The sequence below is a fragment of the Antechinus flavipes genome, chromosome 2, assembly GCF_016432865.1.
Source record: "Antechinus flavipes isolate AdamAnt ecotype Samford, QLD, Australia chromosome 2, AdamAnt_v2, whole genome shotgun sequence".
Classification (NCBI taxonomy): domain Eukaryota; kingdom Metazoa; phylum Chordata; class Mammalia; order Dasyuromorphia; family Dasyuridae; genus Antechinus; species Antechinus flavipes.
Window position 1 is genome coordinate 231,104,058 of NC_067399.1, and position 20,421 is coordinate 231,124,478.

At 38.9% G+C, this 20,421-nt stretch overlaps 1 protein-coding gene across 1 annotated transcript; it reads left to right on the forward strand.

Moving 5' to 3' along the window:
• The first annotated feature begins 8,570 nt into the window (after positions 1–8,570).
• On the forward strand, positions 8,571–12,315 carry SPINT3 (serine peptidase inhibitor, Kunitz type 3). Its single transcript, XM_051976472.1, has 3 exons — positions 8,571–8,643; positions 11,644–11,862; positions 12,150–12,315. The coding sequence occupies exons 1-3, from the start codon at positions 8,571–8,573 to the stop codon at positions 12,170–12,172; spliced, it is 315 nt and encodes a 104-aa protein (XP_051832432.1). The 3' UTR covers positions 12,173–12,315.
• Positions 12,316–20,421: the final 8,106 nt, after the last annotated feature.

Sequence of the window (20,421 nt, forward strand, 5' to 3'; positions counted from 1 at the left end):
GGAGGAAGAAGGAACATTGTATGCTGTGCAAGCTACCACCAATTTCTCCCTACTCTGCATAATTTCTAGAAAACAGCTCCTCCAACCTTTGTCCTTGTCCTTCTTGCTAGTAATTCTAGTGGCCAATTCCCTAGAAAGCTACTAATTGCCTGCGGGTGGAAAAGGGACACTCACCTCCCAGACTTTCATTTTACTCATCTCTCAGTGTGTGTGTGGAAGGTGCATGTGAATAGGTGGTTGGGCATAAGCAGGGCAGGTGAGTGTGCAGAATGACTCACATATATTAGTTAAAATATGCAACATTTGCTAAATACTAATTGGTCACATTTCCACAGAGCAGGGCCAGATAGGGAGGTGACCAAAGCAGCCATTTGTCTTACGGCCTGCAATGCTAAGTAATTGCTTAGTGTTAGACTAAGTGAAATTGGACAAGTTCCTGCAGGTGGAGGTAGGGCTGGAGAGCTCAGCTTTGCCCCTTGGCACATCACTGTGATATACTTAGTATGAGCTCTGAGGAAGTGGTGACCCTGAAGACTGATTTTACACAGGGGACCACCCTGGAAGTGAGGAACAGCTTCCAAGGAGAAGAGCAGCTTCCAAAGCTGCTGATCCAGAAAGCCAAGATTTATCCTCAAGGATGGGCTGATATCTTTTGCAACTTTTCTCATTAGCAATTTAAATATAACAATTGAAAAGGAAACATGTTCAGAGAAAGTTCTAATTTCTCCAGGGTTGTAGGTTGGAGGCTTCATTGGTCCAGGAGACAAGGGTTTCAGTACTATGGGATTTTTCTGGGTTTGTTTATATCATTCAAGTTGTGTCTGACTCTTTGTGACCCTATTGGGGGGTTTTCTTGGCAAAAAACTGGAGTGATTTGCAATGTCCTTCTCCAGCTCATTACTGATGAGGGAATGGAGGCTAACACAGTGAAGTGCCTTGCCCAGGATCACACAGCAAATGAGTGTCTGAGGCTACATTTGAATTCAGGAAGATGAGTCTTTACGCTTTGTGCACTATGGCATCACCTAGTGCCCTTTTTTCCTGGTTGCTTAAATGCAAAAGTCCAGTACACCAAAGTCAAGGGCTTCTGGGCATGTCCCATCCATGGCCAATACAGAGGTGAAGGAGCTGTGCTCAACTGAAACCCATGTTGAATCCTAGCTGAATATCATTTCATGGATTAAGTGAACCTCTTTTAAGAAACGTTACATGATCTGTTGGTGTTTCATTTTTTTCCCCAGTCTAAACCAACCTGAGTAAGGTTTGACCAGAACATCAAGGTCACATAAGTAGGAGGTGTCAGAGCTGAGACCAGAACCCAGGATTTCTCACTACAAATCCATGCAGTTTCTATTAGACCATCCTGCCTCTTGGATGATACTTTGCTATCTCATCTGCTCAAGTGTATAGTTGTCCAGGGAGAAGTATTGGGGGGAAAGGGAAGGTAGTGATCCTACTCCTAAGTCCCACCTACTGGTTTTAGGCCTGCTTTTATTTGTAGGGAAAACAGATATACTTAATGTGATCTGGGAGGTTTCAAGTAATGCCATCTGTCCAAAACTATCTCCTCTTCCCATCTGTTATTGTTTGTTTCTTTTGAGGTTTGAAATCATTTTTGGCTCTCATAGTTGCCTACTAAAATGCAAATATTCTTGGAGGAGAGGCCCTAGGAATATCAGTACCTTGCAAACCACCAGTCATTTTTCCAGCCAAGCCCCTGAGGCCAACATCCAAGGCAGCAATCCCTATAAAAAAAGAAATCAATAATACTACCTGCCAACCAATTAACACCAATTAGGCAGGAAATGGGCCAGGTGGATCAAACTACTGCCACACTTCAACTTCCATCTTTTCTCATAAATTATCCAGTGCCCTGAGCCCCAAAACACCAGAAATAGTAGTCCCACCACAACCAGCAACCCTCCTTCCAGCACAACTCTTACAACCATTGTTCAGGAAAGAGATGCCTGGGGATTTATGACCTGGAGACTGACTTCAGGCACTGCAGCTCCTAAAAAGACCTAGATCTACTGGATCTTTCTACTGAGCCCTAGGAAAATAAGTGTTCAACACTATCAAATGGTTCAACATCATCTACAGCTATGATTTTTATCAATAGAAATGACATTACAGAACATGCATAATCTTCTGCTATTACACCCTCATGACCATAGGGTCTTTGTAGTTATCTTGAACCTCTTATATATGTTCAAAAAATACTACAATATTCATAGTAGTACTGGTTGTCCTACCCCCAAAAACCCAACTTATTACTGAAGTTCTATTACTTAGATAATTAATCCATTAGCTAGAAAATGATTGAACAAACTGGTATATGTATGATATAAAGCGAAATAAGCAGAACTAAGAAAATAACATGCAAAAATGACCATAATAACATAAATTAAAAACAATGCTAAAATAAAATAGAAATCTATAAACTATGTATGGCATAATAATATATAATTTTCTAGTTTGTTATTCAGTAATTTTTCAATCATGTCTGACTTTTTGTGACCATATTTGGGGTTTTCTTGGCAAAGATATTGGAGTGTTTTGCCTTTTCCTTCTCTAGCACCTTTTACAAATAAGGAAACTAAGGCAAACAAGGTTAGTGACTTGCCAGGATTACACAGCTAGGAAGTGTCTGAGACCAGATTTGAACTCAGGGAAATGAATCTTCTTGACTCCAGAACTAGTACTCTATCACTGTGCCACTTAGCTGTCCTGAAATACAATTACATATTATTATGTATAATTAATTAGATGAAATATTTGTTATATCATTAATAATAACCATGTTATTAATATATTATCACATTATATTGGTATAATATTAATGTAGTATTATGGAATTATTAATTCTATATAAGCACACATATATGAGATTATATATAAATGAAATTGTGATACATACATGTATCTATATGTATAGGTATATAGTGACATATAGATAGTGATTTTACAGATGAAGAAACTAAGATAGATAACTGACTGGTTTAGAGACACAGATCAAGTCAAGGGCAGAATTAGATCTAAAACCTTGACATCCTGATTCTTGAATCCAACTCTGTACCTCCAATAGATTTTAGCCAGAACAATAGGATGGGGGTCAGGAAACCCGAGTTCTGGTCCAGTTGGTGTATGACCTTCAAAGCAAATCTCCTCTTTGAACCTCATTTTTCTCCTTTGTAAAATGAAAGAAGTGATTAATAAGTGCTCATTCATTGGTGAGCAGCTGAACAGATTGTGTACATGCAGGCTAGAGAATAGGAAGCCTCCTTAAGGAACTTTCTCTTCCAATGCAGATCCATACTTTCTCTAAAACTTAGTCTTAAAGTCTTAGAAAGTTGCTGGAGGGACTAAGGTTAAGTGACTTGCTGAAGACCACCCAGCCAATGTGCCACATGGAATGAATCCCATCCTTCCCCCACTCTTCCTGACTTTGAGGTGGATGCTAATATCTGCCATATTACAATGACTCGAGATGAGGAGACAGGAGTATTATTGTTCAGTGTTAAAGGACAAACATGACAAATTCAGATTTACCTGCAGTAAAGTAGGATGAAATAATCACAACTAGAAGAATATACACAAATAATTAAAATAAAGTAGATTGAAAGATTAGGGAAGGGAAGTCAAACTCTGAATAATTTTTTTTAATTAAAAAATGTCTCCAAAATCTGATAAGAAAACAACTCCCTGCTTCTCCCAGAGAAGCTAGGGATTAGGAGGGAAGAGTTTTGTCAGATACAGTCCCTGTGATAGTTTATTTATATGAGTGTTTTTATTGATACAAGAAAGGATTCAGGGTAGCTAGCTGGTGCAGTGGATTAGAGTGGTTTAGAGCATCAGCCCTGAAGTCAGAAGGACCTAAATTCAAATCTGGTCCAAAACACTTAACCCTTCCTAACTGTGTGACACCCTGGGCAAGTCACTTAACCCCAATTGCCTCAAGGGGAAAAAAGATACAAGAAAAGATTCAATTGAAGGAGTCTCAGGAAGAAGGGTGGGGTATCCAGCAATGACTATAATGTAAAAACAACAAAAAAATCAATGAAGCTTATTCTTTTTTTTTAAAATAACATTTTCTTTTTCCAAATACATGCAAGGATAGTTTTCAGCATTCACCTTTGCAAAACCTTGTGTTTGGAATTTTTCTCCCTCTTTCCCCTCCTTCACAGGACAATAAGCAAGCTGATATAGGTCACACGTGCAATTCTTCTAAACATATTTCCATATTCATCATAAAACTTATTCTTTTTTAAGATAAGAGGGTTGGACTAGCTAATCTATGTTGCCTCTGGACTCTGGTTAACTATAACTCTATATTCTCCCTCCTGGGCTAGAAGAGGAGCTCCCTGAGCATGGGAAAGGCATCTCTTACTTCTTCCTATTTTCCACAGCATTGAGCACAGGGTGAGACACACAGGGGAAACTTAGCATATGCTCAGGGAGATACATGAGAGTAATGTAGTAGTTTAAAAAGCACTTCCTTGAGCATCAAGTCTAGGCTCCATTCCACTGAGCAGCTGTGTAACTAATGGCAGATCATTCAGTCTCTCAGAATCTCATTTTTTTTCTTTTACAAAGTTTGGATAATATAAAGAAGAAAGGGATGGTGGGGATACTATTTGTACTGCCTACAAGATAGGATTTTTGTAAAGATGAAATTAATAGCTAGTATAAAGTCATTTTGTTAGCCACAAAGTGCTAAATAAATGTCAGCAATTATAATGAGCCTTGAACAGTTTGTCCCAATATCCAGGAACTGGTATGGATTTTAATCCCATAAATACTGCCATAAGGATTTATTTAAGGAACCAAGGGTCTGGCAGAGTGCTCAATTTATGGCTTATATGGGAGGTTAAGAAGTCTTCAGGGTTCCTGGGGAGCCACTGGGATGCCAGCTAGACAATGAGTGAGCATGTGCCCCTCATCTCCAATATCAAATCTCCCCCCTCCAGCGGGGAGCAGAGATATTCTGCTCAGCCTTGGACAAAAAGAGGGATGGGGATAAGGAGGCAAAAGTGAGGATGGAACCCAGCAGGCCAGAGAGACACATCTCTACAACTTTCGGTCAGGGTTTGCCACTGCCCTTTCCCCCCCAAGCATATGTGCCAACATACACTAAGAGAAACCTTGGAGGTGATCCCAGCCAGACGCTAGTGGGACCTGAGAAGGATGGGGATGGGGGGGGGGTGGAGAAATCTGGCTCTCCATTCAGTGAGACTATTGGGCAGTTTCCCAGGACCCCTGGGCTTTATGATGAAATAGCTTCCACCCATCCAGAACTTCCCAGGGCCTGAGGCAGGTTCTGGGAATTGCTGGACACCAAGCATCAGGGTTTCTTGGACAGAAGATTGGGGTTAGAGTCAAAAGACCCAAGTTAGCTTCCTCATCCACCAAATGAAGACTTGTACTGATGATCCTCTATCCTAGCCCATCTAGACCTGTGTGTCCCCTCCAACCATCTCTTCTTCCACCATACCCTTCTCTACCCTTCCTGTCTGGGGGTCATGTTCCAGGAAAAGCCTCCAGGTCAGAGGACACATGTACTAGTCTCCCTTGGGCATCATTCCATATGTGTCTAGAGGTTGGAAGCTTTACTTAGCAAAAATATATATTTTAATTCTTTAAAACATTTAACTTTAGATATTTTTATTAGAAGCTTTTCTTAGCAAAAATAGATTTTAATTCTTTAAAACATTTAATTTGGAAGCTTTTCAAAAGTGTCTTCCCATCCATTGCTTCATTTGTTCTTCACAGAAATCCTGAGAGAAAAAAGGGCAGAGGTTATTATCTTTCTTTTACAGAAAAAGAAATTGAGGCTGAGAAAAATAAAATGGTTTGTCCAGTTATTTATTGGCAAAGAGTAGAAATTCAGATATCATGGAGAGCTAGTGGTTGAACACTTACCAGCACTCTGCTGTTCAGTTTCCCCAACTGTGAAATGATGACCTCATAGATCCCTTCTAGCTTTAAATCTATTATCCTGGAGTCCTCTCTTTTTCAAATGAGGAAGCCAAGTGAATCAAATTTTTTTAAAAAAATTACTTACAGAGGCTCACACAGGCAGGGAATAATGCATAGAAGATAGGAGCCCAGGACTGGAGGATGCTCCTGCCTATCAGATCATGCTACTTTCTGCCCTTCAAAAGAACTTATATTCTCCTGGATCAGCATGAAACCTGAAGGCTTCAGTTTTTCTGCCCCTTGTGTCCTGGTAATTATCTATGATCATAGGATGCCCCTCAGTTATGTTTCTCAGTGAAGTTTGATTATTCTAGAACAGAGGTGTCAAACATGCAGCCATTCAACCCACATGTGCCCATAATACTCTCCAGTATGGCTGGTATCAGCTTAAAAATTTTGTGTAAAACAGACAAAAAATAAAATAAAACATTGATAATGTTAATATGTGATTTTCTTGAGTCAGTATGTGAGCAACAAGTAAGTATACTTGGGTTGACATGATTTACCTAAACATTTATTATCCAATGTTGAAGGCATTGTTGAATTTACATCTACACATAATGCTTTATGTTTCTTTAAACTGAATTAAAAATATATCTATACATCCAGGAGAGACCCATGAAACAGAATTTAGAACTGGAAAGAATCTTACAAATTGACTAGTCTAACCACATCATTTTATAGAGAGGAAACTAAGGAGCCTAGAGAGTTATCTTAACAATAATCTCTAATATTTTTGGGAGATGGAAAGACCTTGTGATTTTATTAGTATTGGAAATATCTTTTACCAAGGTAAAATGGCATCTCTCTGCAATTTAAAGTCTTTAAGAATTGTCCAGAGCACAGAGTTTAAAGGACTTTTCCCAGAATCACAATAAGTGTCAGATGTGGGGCTTGAAGCCTAATACTTCTAGATCATTTTAAAAACTCAAATATTTGGGTAGCTAGTTGATATAGTGGATAGAGCACCAGTCCTGAAGTCAGGAGGATTAAGTTCAAATCTGGCCTCAAACACTAAACATTTCCTGGCTGTGTGACTCTAGGCAAGTCACTTAGCCCCAATTGCCTCAGCAAAACAAACAAAACAAACGAACAAACGAACAAACAACAACAATAATAACAACAACAACCAAAAAAACAAACAAAAAACAAGTTTTTACCTCTCAGATTGGCTAAGATGACAGGAAAAGATAATGATGAATGTTGGAAGGGATGTAAGAAAAGTGGGACACCAATACATTGTTGATGGAGTTGTGAACTGATCTAACCATTCTGGAGAGCAATTTGGAATTATGCCCAAAGGGTTATGAAACTTTGATCCAGCAGTGTTTCTACTGGGACTGTATCCCAAAGAGATCTTAAAGGAGGGAAAGGGACCCACATGTGCAAAAATGTTTGTGTCAGCCCTTTTTGTAGTGGCAAGAAACTGGAAACTTTTGGAGAATGACTGAATAAGTTATGGTATATAAATGAATATTATTGTTCTATAAGAAACAATCATCAGGATTATTTCAGAGTGGCCTGGAGATACTTACATGAAGTGATGCTAAGTGAAAAGAGTAGAACCAAGAGAACACTGTACACGGCACCAAGATTATACGATGACCAATTCTGATGTTTGTGGCTCTTTTCAACAGCAAGATAATTCAGGACAATTCCAAAGGTCTTGTGATAGAGAGAACCATCTGCATCCAGAGAGAGTACTGTTGGGACTGAGTGTGGATCACAACATATATTTTCATCTTTGTTGTTGTTTGCTTACATTTTGTTTTTTTCTCATTTTTTTCATCTTGATTTTTCTTATGCAGCGTGCACAATTGTGGAAATACTTATAGAAAAATTGCACATGTTTAACATATATTGGATTGCTTGCCATCTAGGGGAGGGAGTGAAGGGAAGGGAGGGAGAAAAAAAAATTGAAACAAGGTTTTGCGAGGGTGAATGTTAAAAACTAAGCATGTGTTTTGAAAATAAAAAGATTTATATTAAAAAAAAAGGAAAAATTTTTAAAAACCAAGTATTTGCTCTCTCATTTGAACCTCAAAAAATTTGAGTAGGCAAATAGGAAAGACCCTATTATTCTCTTTAACAAACAAAAAGATTAAGGAACAGAGAAGTTTAGTGGCTTGGTGGAGAGGCCATCAGGGCTGGACTATCTTCTGACTATGCATCTGCCTCTGCCTTCACGTCCCAAGTCAAGGCAACCCAGATGCCATTCAAGTTTGCCTTCCATATACTAGCCTTCAGGAGCTTCAGAAATGATACCAACTTGTAGGTGAGACAAAAGCTTAGGCAGTCCAGAAGAGAATCTGGCCAGTGGGGTTTGCCCAAACTATTCCCAGCCCCTCCAGGCTACATGGGCCAGGGGCTTGCCAGCTGCCCCAAGGGTATGGGCTGAACTCCAGCCAAAAATTTTTTGCCTGGGGGTGGGAGATGGGGAACGTTTCCTCCTCCAAGTCATATGATGGCCAATCTCCCACCTACCTTGCCCCAGGATATAGTTTCCCCTCTTCTCTCCCTTGCTTTGATTGAGGATATAAAACCAACCCCAAGGGCTTGAACTCACTAGTCAAGTGTTATCTACTGGTGGCACCATGAAATTCATCATCGTTGCCCTCTGCTTTGCCCTCAGCCTGGCTGGCATGACCAGCTCAGAAAAACTTTTAGGTAAGTAGCATCCTCTTCCCCAAGAGAAGGAATCATGGAGACCACTGGGACCATTAAGATCCTACTCTCACCCATAAAGTTAATATTATTTGAGAGAGACTTAGAGTAGAACAGTTCCATATGAAGAACACTGGACTGAGAGCCAGGAGAACTGGGTTCTTGTCTGATTTAATGGGTTCATGAGTTCATAGATTTAGGGTTGCAGTCATCTAAACTAGCATTCGGGCATCTTCTTTCTAAATGTCCATTTTCACCTTTGTCAAGTGAAGGAATTATATCAAATGACCTCTTAGGTTATCTTCCAGCTCTGACATTCTATATTTTAAAATCTCTCCCAGATCTGATAGATTATAAGTTTAAAAGGAAATTTGTTGGGGCCATTTGAAGAAATCAAACCAGAGTCATATGACTACATGGTGATCTTTGGGAAGTTATTTGAGGGTAATTGAGTGTATTTTACTTGGCCAAAACTATATAGCTATATTGCTGAAAATGGGGATTTGGGATGATTGGATTAAAGATTTAGAGCAGGAAAGGACTTTAGAGGTCACCTAATCCAAAACCATTTTACAGATTCAAAAAACTTAAACCAGCCCAGACCTTGTAGTCTTCAAAAGTCATCATAATACCACAGGATCACAGAATGTTAAATTCTTTCCCAACTCTATAATCCTGTGATCATAGAGTTGACAAGGTCCCTAAGATATGGAACATTGTTTTTTTTTTTTCTTTTCTAGTGTTGCCCCTCTCCTTTTGAAACGATTTTTCTTGTGGAATATGACAAATATGGAAATATGTTTAGAAGAATTTCATGTTTAATCTACATTGAATTGCTCGCTATCTTGGGGAGGGAATAGAGAAAGAGAATAAGAAAATTTGGAACTATATATATACATATACGTGTGTGTGTGTATGATATTTAAAAAAGAACTGCACATATTTAACCTAAAAAAAAAAAAAGATACAGAACTCTGAGTAGAGAATCTTAGACTATAAAGTATAGAATGGCATTCAGCCAATAAAATGTCAGCTCTGGAAGGAGCCAGAAGCACTGTACAAGTTCTAGAAGATCATTAGGAGGCAGAGGGTTCAGCTTCGTCTTTCTGTTCTGCTACTCTTTGGACTCCATAACTACACATTCTTAGATTCCAATTCCTTCATCTGTAAAATGAAAAAGGTTGGACTGATGATCCATTCCAGTGCTAAAGTTACAACTCTTTCAAGACAGGATATTAGAGTTGTAAGGTATCTTAAAATATAGAACAGGAGCAGCTAGATGGTGAAATAGAAAGAACACCCACCCTGAAGTCTGAAGGACTAGAGATTAAATCCAGCCTCAGACATTTAATACTTACTAGCAGTGTGACCCCGGGGCAAGTCTCTTAATTTGCCCAAAAAAGGGAAAAAAAAAAAACATAGAACAAAAATATCTAGGAGGGATTTCAAAACATAGAATGTCCAGTCTGGAAGGGATGTTGGAGATAATCTGCTCCCAAGTGCCTTATTCTAGAAATGAAGAAATTGAGCTGATGATAAGGGAAGTGATTTAGATGAGATCACACAAGAAGTTACTGTTAGAGTTAGGACTCAACTCCAAGAATCCTGACTCCCACCCCAGGATTATTATTTTTCTTAACATCAAATAACTACTTGTTACTTATTTAAATGTAAATAATAAATCAAATCAACAAATAGCTATTAAGCATCTACTTTTTGGAGTCATGAAGTCTTTGGTAGATTTAGCTGAGAGCACAGTCCCTTTTTAGGGTGGGAGAGGAAAGAATGTAGTGAGAAAGTGATTAGCGGCTGTATCAGATGCTCTGTATCGGAAGAGAGTGACCAGGAATAGTGAAGGACATGCATACCCCAGAAGAAAATGGGAGGAAGCCAAAGACAAAATGATTGATTCCATAATTTTGCTCTGGCCTGATCCTAAACTAAGGAGAGAAAGATTCATTTAAAAAGTCTCTAATGAGTATAATTGTCTTATTTCTCAAGCTCTGATTTTATTAGTGAAGGGAACCCTTACTTCAGAAGCTGTTTCTACCAATGTAACAACAACTTATACTGTAACTTATGTAGAGTTGCTTGGGAAACTGATGGATTAAACACCGTTTCCAAGATCACTGCATCAGAGGTAGGACCCGAACTCATATCCTGATTTGGAGACTATCTGACAGTTGTTAATCCACACAGTTTTTTAACTGTCGTAAATGATTAAGATGAGGATGGAAATATAATAACTTTCTTGTCAACTAATTGTTGGTGGACATTAGCAGTTGTTTTAAGGACACATAAAATTAATATAATATAATGACTAAAATCTGGACTCAGAGCCAAGAGAATCTGGGTTCGAGTCCCTCATATGACACACACTGGCCCTGTGAGCCTGAATAAGGCTTAACTGCTCAGTTCCTAAACAACTCTCTAAGAGTTATAAATCTCAGAGAAGTTTGTCAAAAGTGGTTAACTCTTCATGACCCAATTTGGGATTTTCTTGACAAAAACACTGGAAAGATTTGCCTTTTTCTTCTCTAGTTCATTTTACGATGAGGAAATGGAGGCAAACAGGGTTAAGTGACTTACACAGCTAATAAGTGAGGCTGGATGTGAATTCAGGTCTTCCTGAGTCCAAGCCTGGAGTTCTAATAACTATGCCACCTGGTTGCCCAATTCAAAGAAAGTGATGACCTATATTGGTAGAGAAAGTTTCTTTCCTGTGAATTCTCAAAATTGATGAAATTCAAGCCTATTCCTATCCCTATCCTATTGGCATTAGTCAATTATTTAAATGTCCTTTAACCACTTATTGTTGTACATTATAATATCTATTCATATATCTAAAAGCAAAACTTAAAAAGATCCTTAAAATTATCCAATTCAACACTGAGCCAAATAATGATTTCCATCTATAATGTCCCCAATAAGTGGCCAATCAGCTTCCACTTGGTATTATTTACAAATTCATCCCATCACTGACTCCCTTCCCTGCATCCACAGAGCAAATCCCAGTGAACTCCCTGGAGAACCCATCCCAATTGGTTCCAGCTTTATGTCAGCTCTTACCTCAGAGGGGCAACTGTGATGATAACATTCGTCGCTACTACTACAACACAACCTCTCGCATCTGCGAGGAGTTCATCTACACTGGCTGTAATGGCAATGGGAACAATTTTGACTCAGTAGAATGCTGTTTGAAGACCTGCAAACTCAACTATCGTAAGTGACATCACCTACTTGCTCAATGCCCAGCTGGCCCTGGAATAAGACTAGAAAAGATGCTGCTAAGGGTGATGGGGTGAAGGGTGATGGTGGTGAGAACTACAATGATAGTGAGTTTATAATGATGATGATATTGATGGCCATAGTGATAAGCACTATGGCAGTGACTGATAGTAAAGGTGTATCGTGCTGAAAGTGACATTGCTGATCATGGAAGCCATGTGACAGCAGAGGGAGCTTTAGCTCAGGGCCAGCGGGGTGACTGACTGTGACTTCCATTACAGAGAACAGGGATGATAATAACTGAAGCCGATACTGACCATTCCAGGAGCAGCTAGACTGCCACATCACTTCCTTGACCAGCTCTACTACCATCTGGATCCTGGTGATGCTGTCCTGTTTCTCTCCCTCTATGATTCCCTCTTCTGCTACAATAAAGCATTAACAGCACTTTGCGATCTATGCCTCCATTCTTTACTTCCTGAGATCATCAGGGGCTTTGATGCTGACTCCTACCTCAAAGCCCCTGAATGATAATAAGTTGAAGTGCCCCCAGAAATTCTGGCACTTCTTTGGCCCAGGTGACCCATACAACAAAACCCAGGATGGCCTTCAATCCTCACTACAACCTCCAAGGTAACTAAAAAATAAGAAGAAACTCTGTCCGTTCTTCCTGACTGATATCCACTTGTGAGGCTCAGTCTAAGAGCACTGGATAGTCGTTACCAGACTGGTTCCAGCTTCTTCCTCTGTCCTCCAGCTCCAGGAACAGAGCCATCCTGCCCAGTACCCCCAGAGGAATGACTATAGTGATAGAAGGCTGAGGAGGAGCTCAGGAGAGCTTCATGACTATCCAACGGCAGGACTACCAGAGGGGAATCTAGGGAAAAAAATAATTAGAATCCTATAGGATTTTCTTTTTCAGATTCTAGAATGTCAAAATGAAAAAGGGCCTTAGAGATTATCTAAGTCAAACTTCCCCATTTCACAGCCTGGGAAACTGAAGCCCAGGGAATTCATCTTAATAATAATAATCTCTATGTTCATGTGGCATTTTTTTAACACTTTCATGCAATCAATGGATCACACAGAATGAGAGCTGGAAAACCTCAGCAGTCAGTTAATTCAACAGCCAATACAAACTAATCACCAAAGATATCTTCACTAAAAGTGCTTCTCCAGCCACAATTTAAAATCTTCCAAGGAAGCAGACCATTCTACTTTTAAGCAGTCTAATTGTTAGGAAGTTTTTCCTGCCAGCAAACTAAACTGCCCTCTTTGTAACTTATATCCATTACTCTTGGCTTTGTTTTTTTAGATACAAACAGAATATCTATTCTTTCCTCTATATGACAGCATCTCACATACCTGAAATCAGCTATCACATTTCTCTTTCCCCCAACTCAAGTATTTTTCCAAACTAAACATCCTCATATATCATAGACTAAAGACTTCTCACCAATCTGGTTGCTTTCTCTTGGATATTTTAACTTTATCAATGACCTTTTTTTTTTCCTGAGGCAATTGGGGCTAAGTGACTTGCCCAGGGTCATATCAATGTTAACTTAAACTTCTTAAATTGAGGTGCTCAGAACTACACACCTTACTCAAGGTGAAGCCTTAGGCAGGAAGTTGTATATAGTGGAACCATCATTCCCTATTCCAGGAAGCTAATCCCCTCCTAAAGTGGTGAAGGGGCTCATTGGCTTTATCTGTCACCACATCTTTTTGTTGACTTATACTGAATTTGCCTAGATCTTTTTCAGAATAAATGCCATTTAGCCACACCTACTGTATCTCATACCTCTGAAGATGATTATTTTGGAACCAAGCATAAGACTTTACATTTATCTTTTTTCATCTCATGGAGGACAACTCAATGACTGTCATTCAGTGTGTTCATTATTCCTTTCAACTCTGTCATCTGAAAATTTGATGAGCCTGCCATCCGCAATTTAATACATTCTTTTATCTCATTTGAGTCTTGACAATCTGGGCAGAGAATTAAGGGAAGAATCATTTTTCTTTAAGAGAAGCAGCTCATAAAGGAAAAATTACTTTCTAGCATATGATTCTAGAATTCAGAGAATTCAGAATTGGAGCAAATCTCAGAACACAGAATTGAGAGCTAGGAGGAACTTCAGAACACAAAATTTGGATCTATAAGAGCACTCAGAAATAATTTAGTCTAATATCTTTACTTTGGAATTAAGGTCCAGAAAGAAATGACTAATCTAATCCTTAACAGTTTGGCCAGACACCCTAGCTTCCACAATGCCTTTGACCTTTGTGGCCCTTAAGAGTTTCGTGAATCTAGATGGCTGGGATTCACCTTATTCATCTTTATGATGTATTTCATGTCCCAAAGTCTATTCCCCTCACACTGATTGGTTAAGTGGCTGTCTAGACATTTGATTCTATCCCCTCACCTTCCCAGCTCGGCATATTGAATGCCTGGGGCTATCTCCAGTCATCCAGGTCTTGTCATTGGAAGAGAAGCCGATGATTTTGCACAGCCTTCTCTCACTTAAATCCAATTCACTTACAAGTCATGGCATCACCTTCCTGATTTCATGATTCTCAAGAACAAGGCTCAAACAACAATAATGTCTCCTGGGGTCTCCATTCTACTGTGGGGGCCACACAAACATGAAAAGATAAACAATAATAGAAGATTCAAACAATTTAAAATGAGCATAGAAGAGATCATTTTTGCAGATAAGGAAACAGAGTTCCAGAAAGGAGACTGACATGTCTCAAATCAGAGTTGTTGTTATTCATCATTTCAGTTTTAATTTTTCCATATCTCCAACATTTATAATTTTTCTTCTTTTGTCATATTAACTGATCTAGTAGGTGTGAGATGATAACTCAGGGTAGTTTTAATTTGTAGTTCTCTAATCAGTAGTGATTTAGACCATTTTTTCATATAGCTATAGATAGCTGTGATTTCTTTATCTGAAAGCTGAGTATTCGTGTCTTTTGACTATTTATCAATTGGGTGACTCATATTCTTACAGATTTAACTCAGTTCTCTATATATTTGAAAAATGACACCTTTATCAGAAACAAGTCACCTTTTTTCTGAGATTATTTCCCCAACTGTAAAACTAAAGAGCTAAACTAGACTATCATCCCTAATATATTTTGACATTCTGAGGTCCCTTTGGACTCTGACAGTCTATGCCTTAATCTCCTTACCAGCTCTTTCATTCTAACACTCTATCACTGAGTCTCATTCTCCTATTGCCACCCTACCCAGGCCTTGAAAATATAAGCAGCATTTATAGAAGAGTACAAAAAGGCCATAAGTGACTGCTGAATCATCCATAGGAAAGGTTTTACCTCCAGGGAGGGATTTCAGATGGTCCTCCAGACTCATGGCAGCTGGTGTGTGGGATCTTGAGAGCTTCCTGGACATGAAACTCCCACACACTCCTAGCAGCATTTTCCAATGGGACAGGAAACTGGAGGTGTAGACCCAGAGTGCTAGGACTCACAGTCCTGCCCGAATCAGATACATTTCCTTCCAGTTCACATATCAAGGCCCCAATAGGGGTGGTGTGGGAGGAGAAGATATAGGGAAAAAGGTACATACGCTGGGCTCAGTTACACTCAGTCTCTGCCCAAAGCGTCATGAAGTTCATTAGCCTCCTCTCATTCTTTCTGTTCAGTGACCCCTGCTGGGTTGGAACAGATGAGTGGGGGAATATGACAGGGAGAGGCTAGAGTTATCCTAAGCACTGATCCCCTTTCTGAGGTCAGAACAGCCAAGATCCCTCCTTTGTGTGTACCCAAATACCATTACCTGATAACACAATCGCTGTCTATCTTATCCAGCCTTGGAGGGTGATGAGAGCAAGAAGGGGCTAGAAATATAAGAATGAGATAATTCATCAACAATAAAGATGAAATAAAATAATAAAATGCTAGGATTCTGTGTTCTAAGAATCCAGAATGTTTACCCTAGAAGGAATCATAGAATGTAAACTTCAGAACTGGAAGTGACCTTGAAAATCATCTACCAAAATCCTCATTTTACAATTTATTAAAATTTGATGAAAGTGAAAATCTCATGCCATGAATCATTCAGCAAGTCATTAGTGGAGCCTGGATCTCTTGATTTCAGCCCAGTGTTCTTCAATCTACACAAAGCTGCCACCTCTCTACAGGTGTCATTAATTGAAGAGCTGTTCTCCCCAAACAAAGTCTTTCTTGATTCAAAAGACCAATGTGAGCCTAAAATCTGAACATCTCACCACCATGATGCCATGACTAAGTTGTTGGCCTGAGATAACATCTCTTCCCCTGAGACAGGTTCCTCATTGGTAAAGTGAGGATAACATTTATATCCTTCCTTTTAAATAGAATTGTTAATGTAGCACCTGAAGTACCTCTTCTTAACAAACAAGATGACAAATATGAAAATATATTTAAAAGAATTGCACATATTTAACATATTTCAGTTTACTTGTCGTCTTGAGAAGGGAGAGATAAAGGAGGGAAGGAGAAAAATTTGGAACACAAAGTTTTATAAAAATAAATGTTGATATTTAGCATGTATAGGACTGCTTGCCATCTGGGGAAGGGGTGGAGGAAGGGAGGGAAAAAATCGGAACAGAAGTGAGTGCAAGGGATAATATTGTAAAGAAATTTTTTTCAAAATTAAAAAAAAAGAATATATGAAAAAAAATTTTAAAAATTTTAAAAATGTTGAAAACTATCTTTACATATATTTAGAAAAACAAAATACTATTAAAAAAACAAACAAATGAGGCCCCCAGAATAACTATCAATTTTCAAAATACCCTATGAATCCCCTTTTTAAAAAATAACTCTGGAGCCCCCACCAATGTGTTTTTCTTTTTCTCTAGTCAGCCAAAGCAAAGACTAGCAAAGGTATTTAATGAAATCACATAATAAAAATTCCAATACAACATTCTCCCAAATAAACATGGGGCACATTCTCCTACAAATAGACAAATCATTAGTAAAAAGAATGAGGATGAGTAGAGAGCACAGGTGAGGGGCATATAATTATGAAACATAAATGGCCAGTGTTTAAGAGGGCAATTCATACCTGTGACACTGCAGAACCATCAAAATTTTCTGATAATGTCACTATATGGCTAGCATTGTGGTCCCTAATAGATTTCTCAATTAAATATGTTGCTTCAGATAGCACAATGATGACTTCTGGTGAATCCTGGGTACGTGGTCTCACCTTCTCTTCAGGGCCAAGTGCTGTCCAGATGCTATGCTAAGACAAAATGACTAGAGTCTTTCCCGAATATCAATTAATCAATAAATATTTAAAGTGCCTACTATGTATTAGATACTGAATAATAATATAATATAATAAGGATAGCCTCACAGATTTCTAATCATAGACAATACCCTAAGTTAATAAATCCCAGGCAAAGTGTACCCAGACTACAAAAAATTCTTCTCTACCTCTATACTATACTATATATATAAAGGTTATATATATAATATATAAACTATATATTATACATATAAAGGCAGAGCATTCTTGCTTTTATCATGTAACAAAACCCAATTGCTTTCATGTCATAAAAATTTCCACAGTCTCCCTCTATTAGGTAGGTGCTTTGTAAATTGTACTATCACCCATAGTAAGATGAGTTGTAATCATCATTAATTATTACCTTGCCCCCAACTCCATCTCCTTCCTCAAGATATCCCCAACTACTGCAAATTGCCTTTGAAAATGAATCAGTGCAAACACAAGCCCCAAGAGACGGAAATATAATTCGTCTACACCTCAGCTACAGGCTCTTGTGAGCCTATGGAGGCTGCAAAGGCAACGGAAACAACTTTGTCACATAGGAAAAGTATAACAGTTACAAAGAGTCAAGTGAGTATTTCTTGACCGGGCCTAGATTTCAAAATTGCTCAAGGCTAGAGGCTGCCCCAGTAGGTTGAGTGGACTTGAGCAATTTGCTCTTTTAATAGTTTATCACACCCATACTCATTCCTCTCCTTGGTTCCCATCACCATTGCTTCCCAACCAACACCAAAACTAAGGAGCCTATCTCTTCCCTCCTCATTTCTAACCCTTCTCTAGGACATTTTGTAGGGCTAAAAGACCTCTGAGCCATTTCAGCCCACTTGGTTTTCAGAGAAAAGAAAAGAAATATACAACTTGTCTAATGTCACACATCACATTAGAAGGGCCAAACCTAAGTCTCTTGCTTTCCAGTACAGTACTAGGCTGCCTCAGTTGCCCAGAGTGATAATGAATGGGGAGAAAGGGGTTATATCACTTCTCCTACAATCTTTACAACACAGATCTCATAGAATTGTTTTAAAAAATGTTTTATAAACCTTAAAGCATTATAGAAATATGATATATTAAGAATGAATGAATGAATGAAGTTATTTATTAAGCACTCACAATGTGCTGTGGAAACTGACAATCTACTATTATTTAGGTTGAGATTGTCAGAATTTTCTTTTCACATACATGAATCTCCACTAGATCGTGAGCTCCAAGAGGCCAAGAATAGTCAGTCAATCAACAAACATTTATTAATTAATGCCTTACATTTGGAGTTGGAAGGGACCTTGAAGATCATTTGATGCATCTCCTCATTTTACCAAAGAAGAAACCAAGGCTCAGACTAAATGATTTGCTCAACGCTGCACAATTTAGGAAGTAGCAAATTTGGGATTGATACCCAGGCCCTATAATAGAGGGAGATTCAACATTTGTTGCATTGCATCCCACTCCTTTCCCTCCACATTAAAAACAATCGAATAAAGCCAATTAATTCAAAAGACATAATATATTAAATCATCTTATCTCATAGTGAATGAAAGATTTAAGACTTTACAAATTGGAAGGGGGAGAGGGGACAAGCACAATATCTTGAAAGCAGAAAAAATGTCCCACTCCCTCCAATTGTCTATATACAATCAAGCAAATGTGGAAACAATAACTAACTAATCAGTACAGGACCAGTTTTCAGATAAGACATATTAATTGCCTAAGATGTGCAACTGTGAGAAAATTCTTGAATCAATCCTTGAATCTGACTGGGTTTCTGGTCAGCACAACCAAAGTCCTTAGTTATGGGTCTCTAAGCAGCAGGGAAGGATTGTCCAGTTTCCCAGTCATGCAGGGCTAGGTTCAAACAGTACAATAAGGTTTTCTCCCAATTCCCACAATTAAATAAAGTTTTCTCACAAGAATTTGGACTAGATCCATAACCGAATAGAAAGGGAACTGAACTAGCTCCAAAACTGAGTCACAAAATGAAGTCAATGTGGTTCACTTAATTCTCACAATTAGCTACTTGCTGTCCTAATCCCCTCAATTTTTTCTCTACTATGTGGCAGGCATTGTGCTAAAGCTGGGGATACAAATGGGGATGTTTCCAGCTCTCAAGGAGTCATCGTCTAATGGGAAAGACTGCAAAATGTCTGTCAGTTGATTACTTAAACCTGCCCTGTCCTTCTCCTGTGTCTCCTCTACTGTTCCTCCAAAACCATCCAGCTCAAGGTTGCCCAAGTCTGCTAAAAAGCAGGAGCAAGTTATGGCCAGTTCCCAAAGTAGAATTAATCCTGACTTGAGAACCCAACAAAACCCTAGGAGTCATTGTTTTGCCACTAATTTGTTGCCCTACCTTGAATAAAATAAGACTCAATCATTGCTCAGACCTCTTCCAGCTCTACAAGTCTAGAATCTCTTCAAAATCTGGCTCCATCAATCTTCTTTTGATCCCTCAAAAGGGGCCAAAGGAAAGGAAAAAATCCTCACACAGTAGGGAGGATTCTTGAGGAAAGCAGTTCAGGCTGGGAGCTAATAGAGTCTCACCCCTAATATAAATGACTCTCTCCAAATCATATCCTTACAATGCACCTTTACACGACTCTGTTACTGTGGAGACCACCACCATTCTCCCAATCCCTCCCTCTATCCGAGTCATGCCAGATTCCTCACTCTCAGCCTCCATATCCAACTTGTTGCCAAAGCCTATCGATTTCATCTTTGCATCATTTCCTGAATACTCCCATTTCTCTCCTCTGACACTATTGCTACTCTGGAACTCATACATGGATTATTATGTCATCCTGGTGGGTTAATCTATCTCAAGTTTCCTAACTCCAGTCTTCCAAAATGATTTTCCTAAAGTACTGTTGCTGGTTCAATCTTGTCAGCCCCATACTTATAAACTGGAATCTGTGGCTCCCTATTACCTCCAGGATCAAATACAAAATCTACTTATCAATCAAAGCCCCTCATAACCTGAGTCCTTTCTTCCCCCTTCTCCCTTTGCCTCCCCCTGACCTTTTCAGTGTTCTTACACATTATAACCTTCCAAGTACTATTCAATCTGATAACATGGACCTCCTCCATTCCCTGGCTCTGGGCAGGCTCCGGGCATTTTTTTCTGGCCGTCCCAGGAATACTCACCTTCCTCATCTCTCCTGGATTCCCCAGTTTCAAATTCTCAATAAGTCTTTCCAAATTCCTCTGACAATTATTTCCTATTTGTCTTGCATACAGCTCGATATATATGTAGTCTGCTT

Excerpts from the sequence above, each read along its gene's own strand:
- SPINT3 (XM_051976472.1), top strand. The coding sequence starts at position 8,571 with ATGAAATTCATCATCGTTGCCCTCTGCTTTGCCCTCAGCCTGGCTGGC. Across the intron at positions 8,644-11,643 it reads CAGCTCAGAAAAACTTTTAG|AGCAAATCCCAGTGAACTCC; the intron begins GTAAGTAGCATC and ends CTGCATCCACAG. Across the intron at positions 11,863-12,149 it reads GACCTGCAAACTCAACTATC|AGAACAGGGATGATAATAAC; the intron begins GTAAGTGACATC and ends CTTCCATTACAG.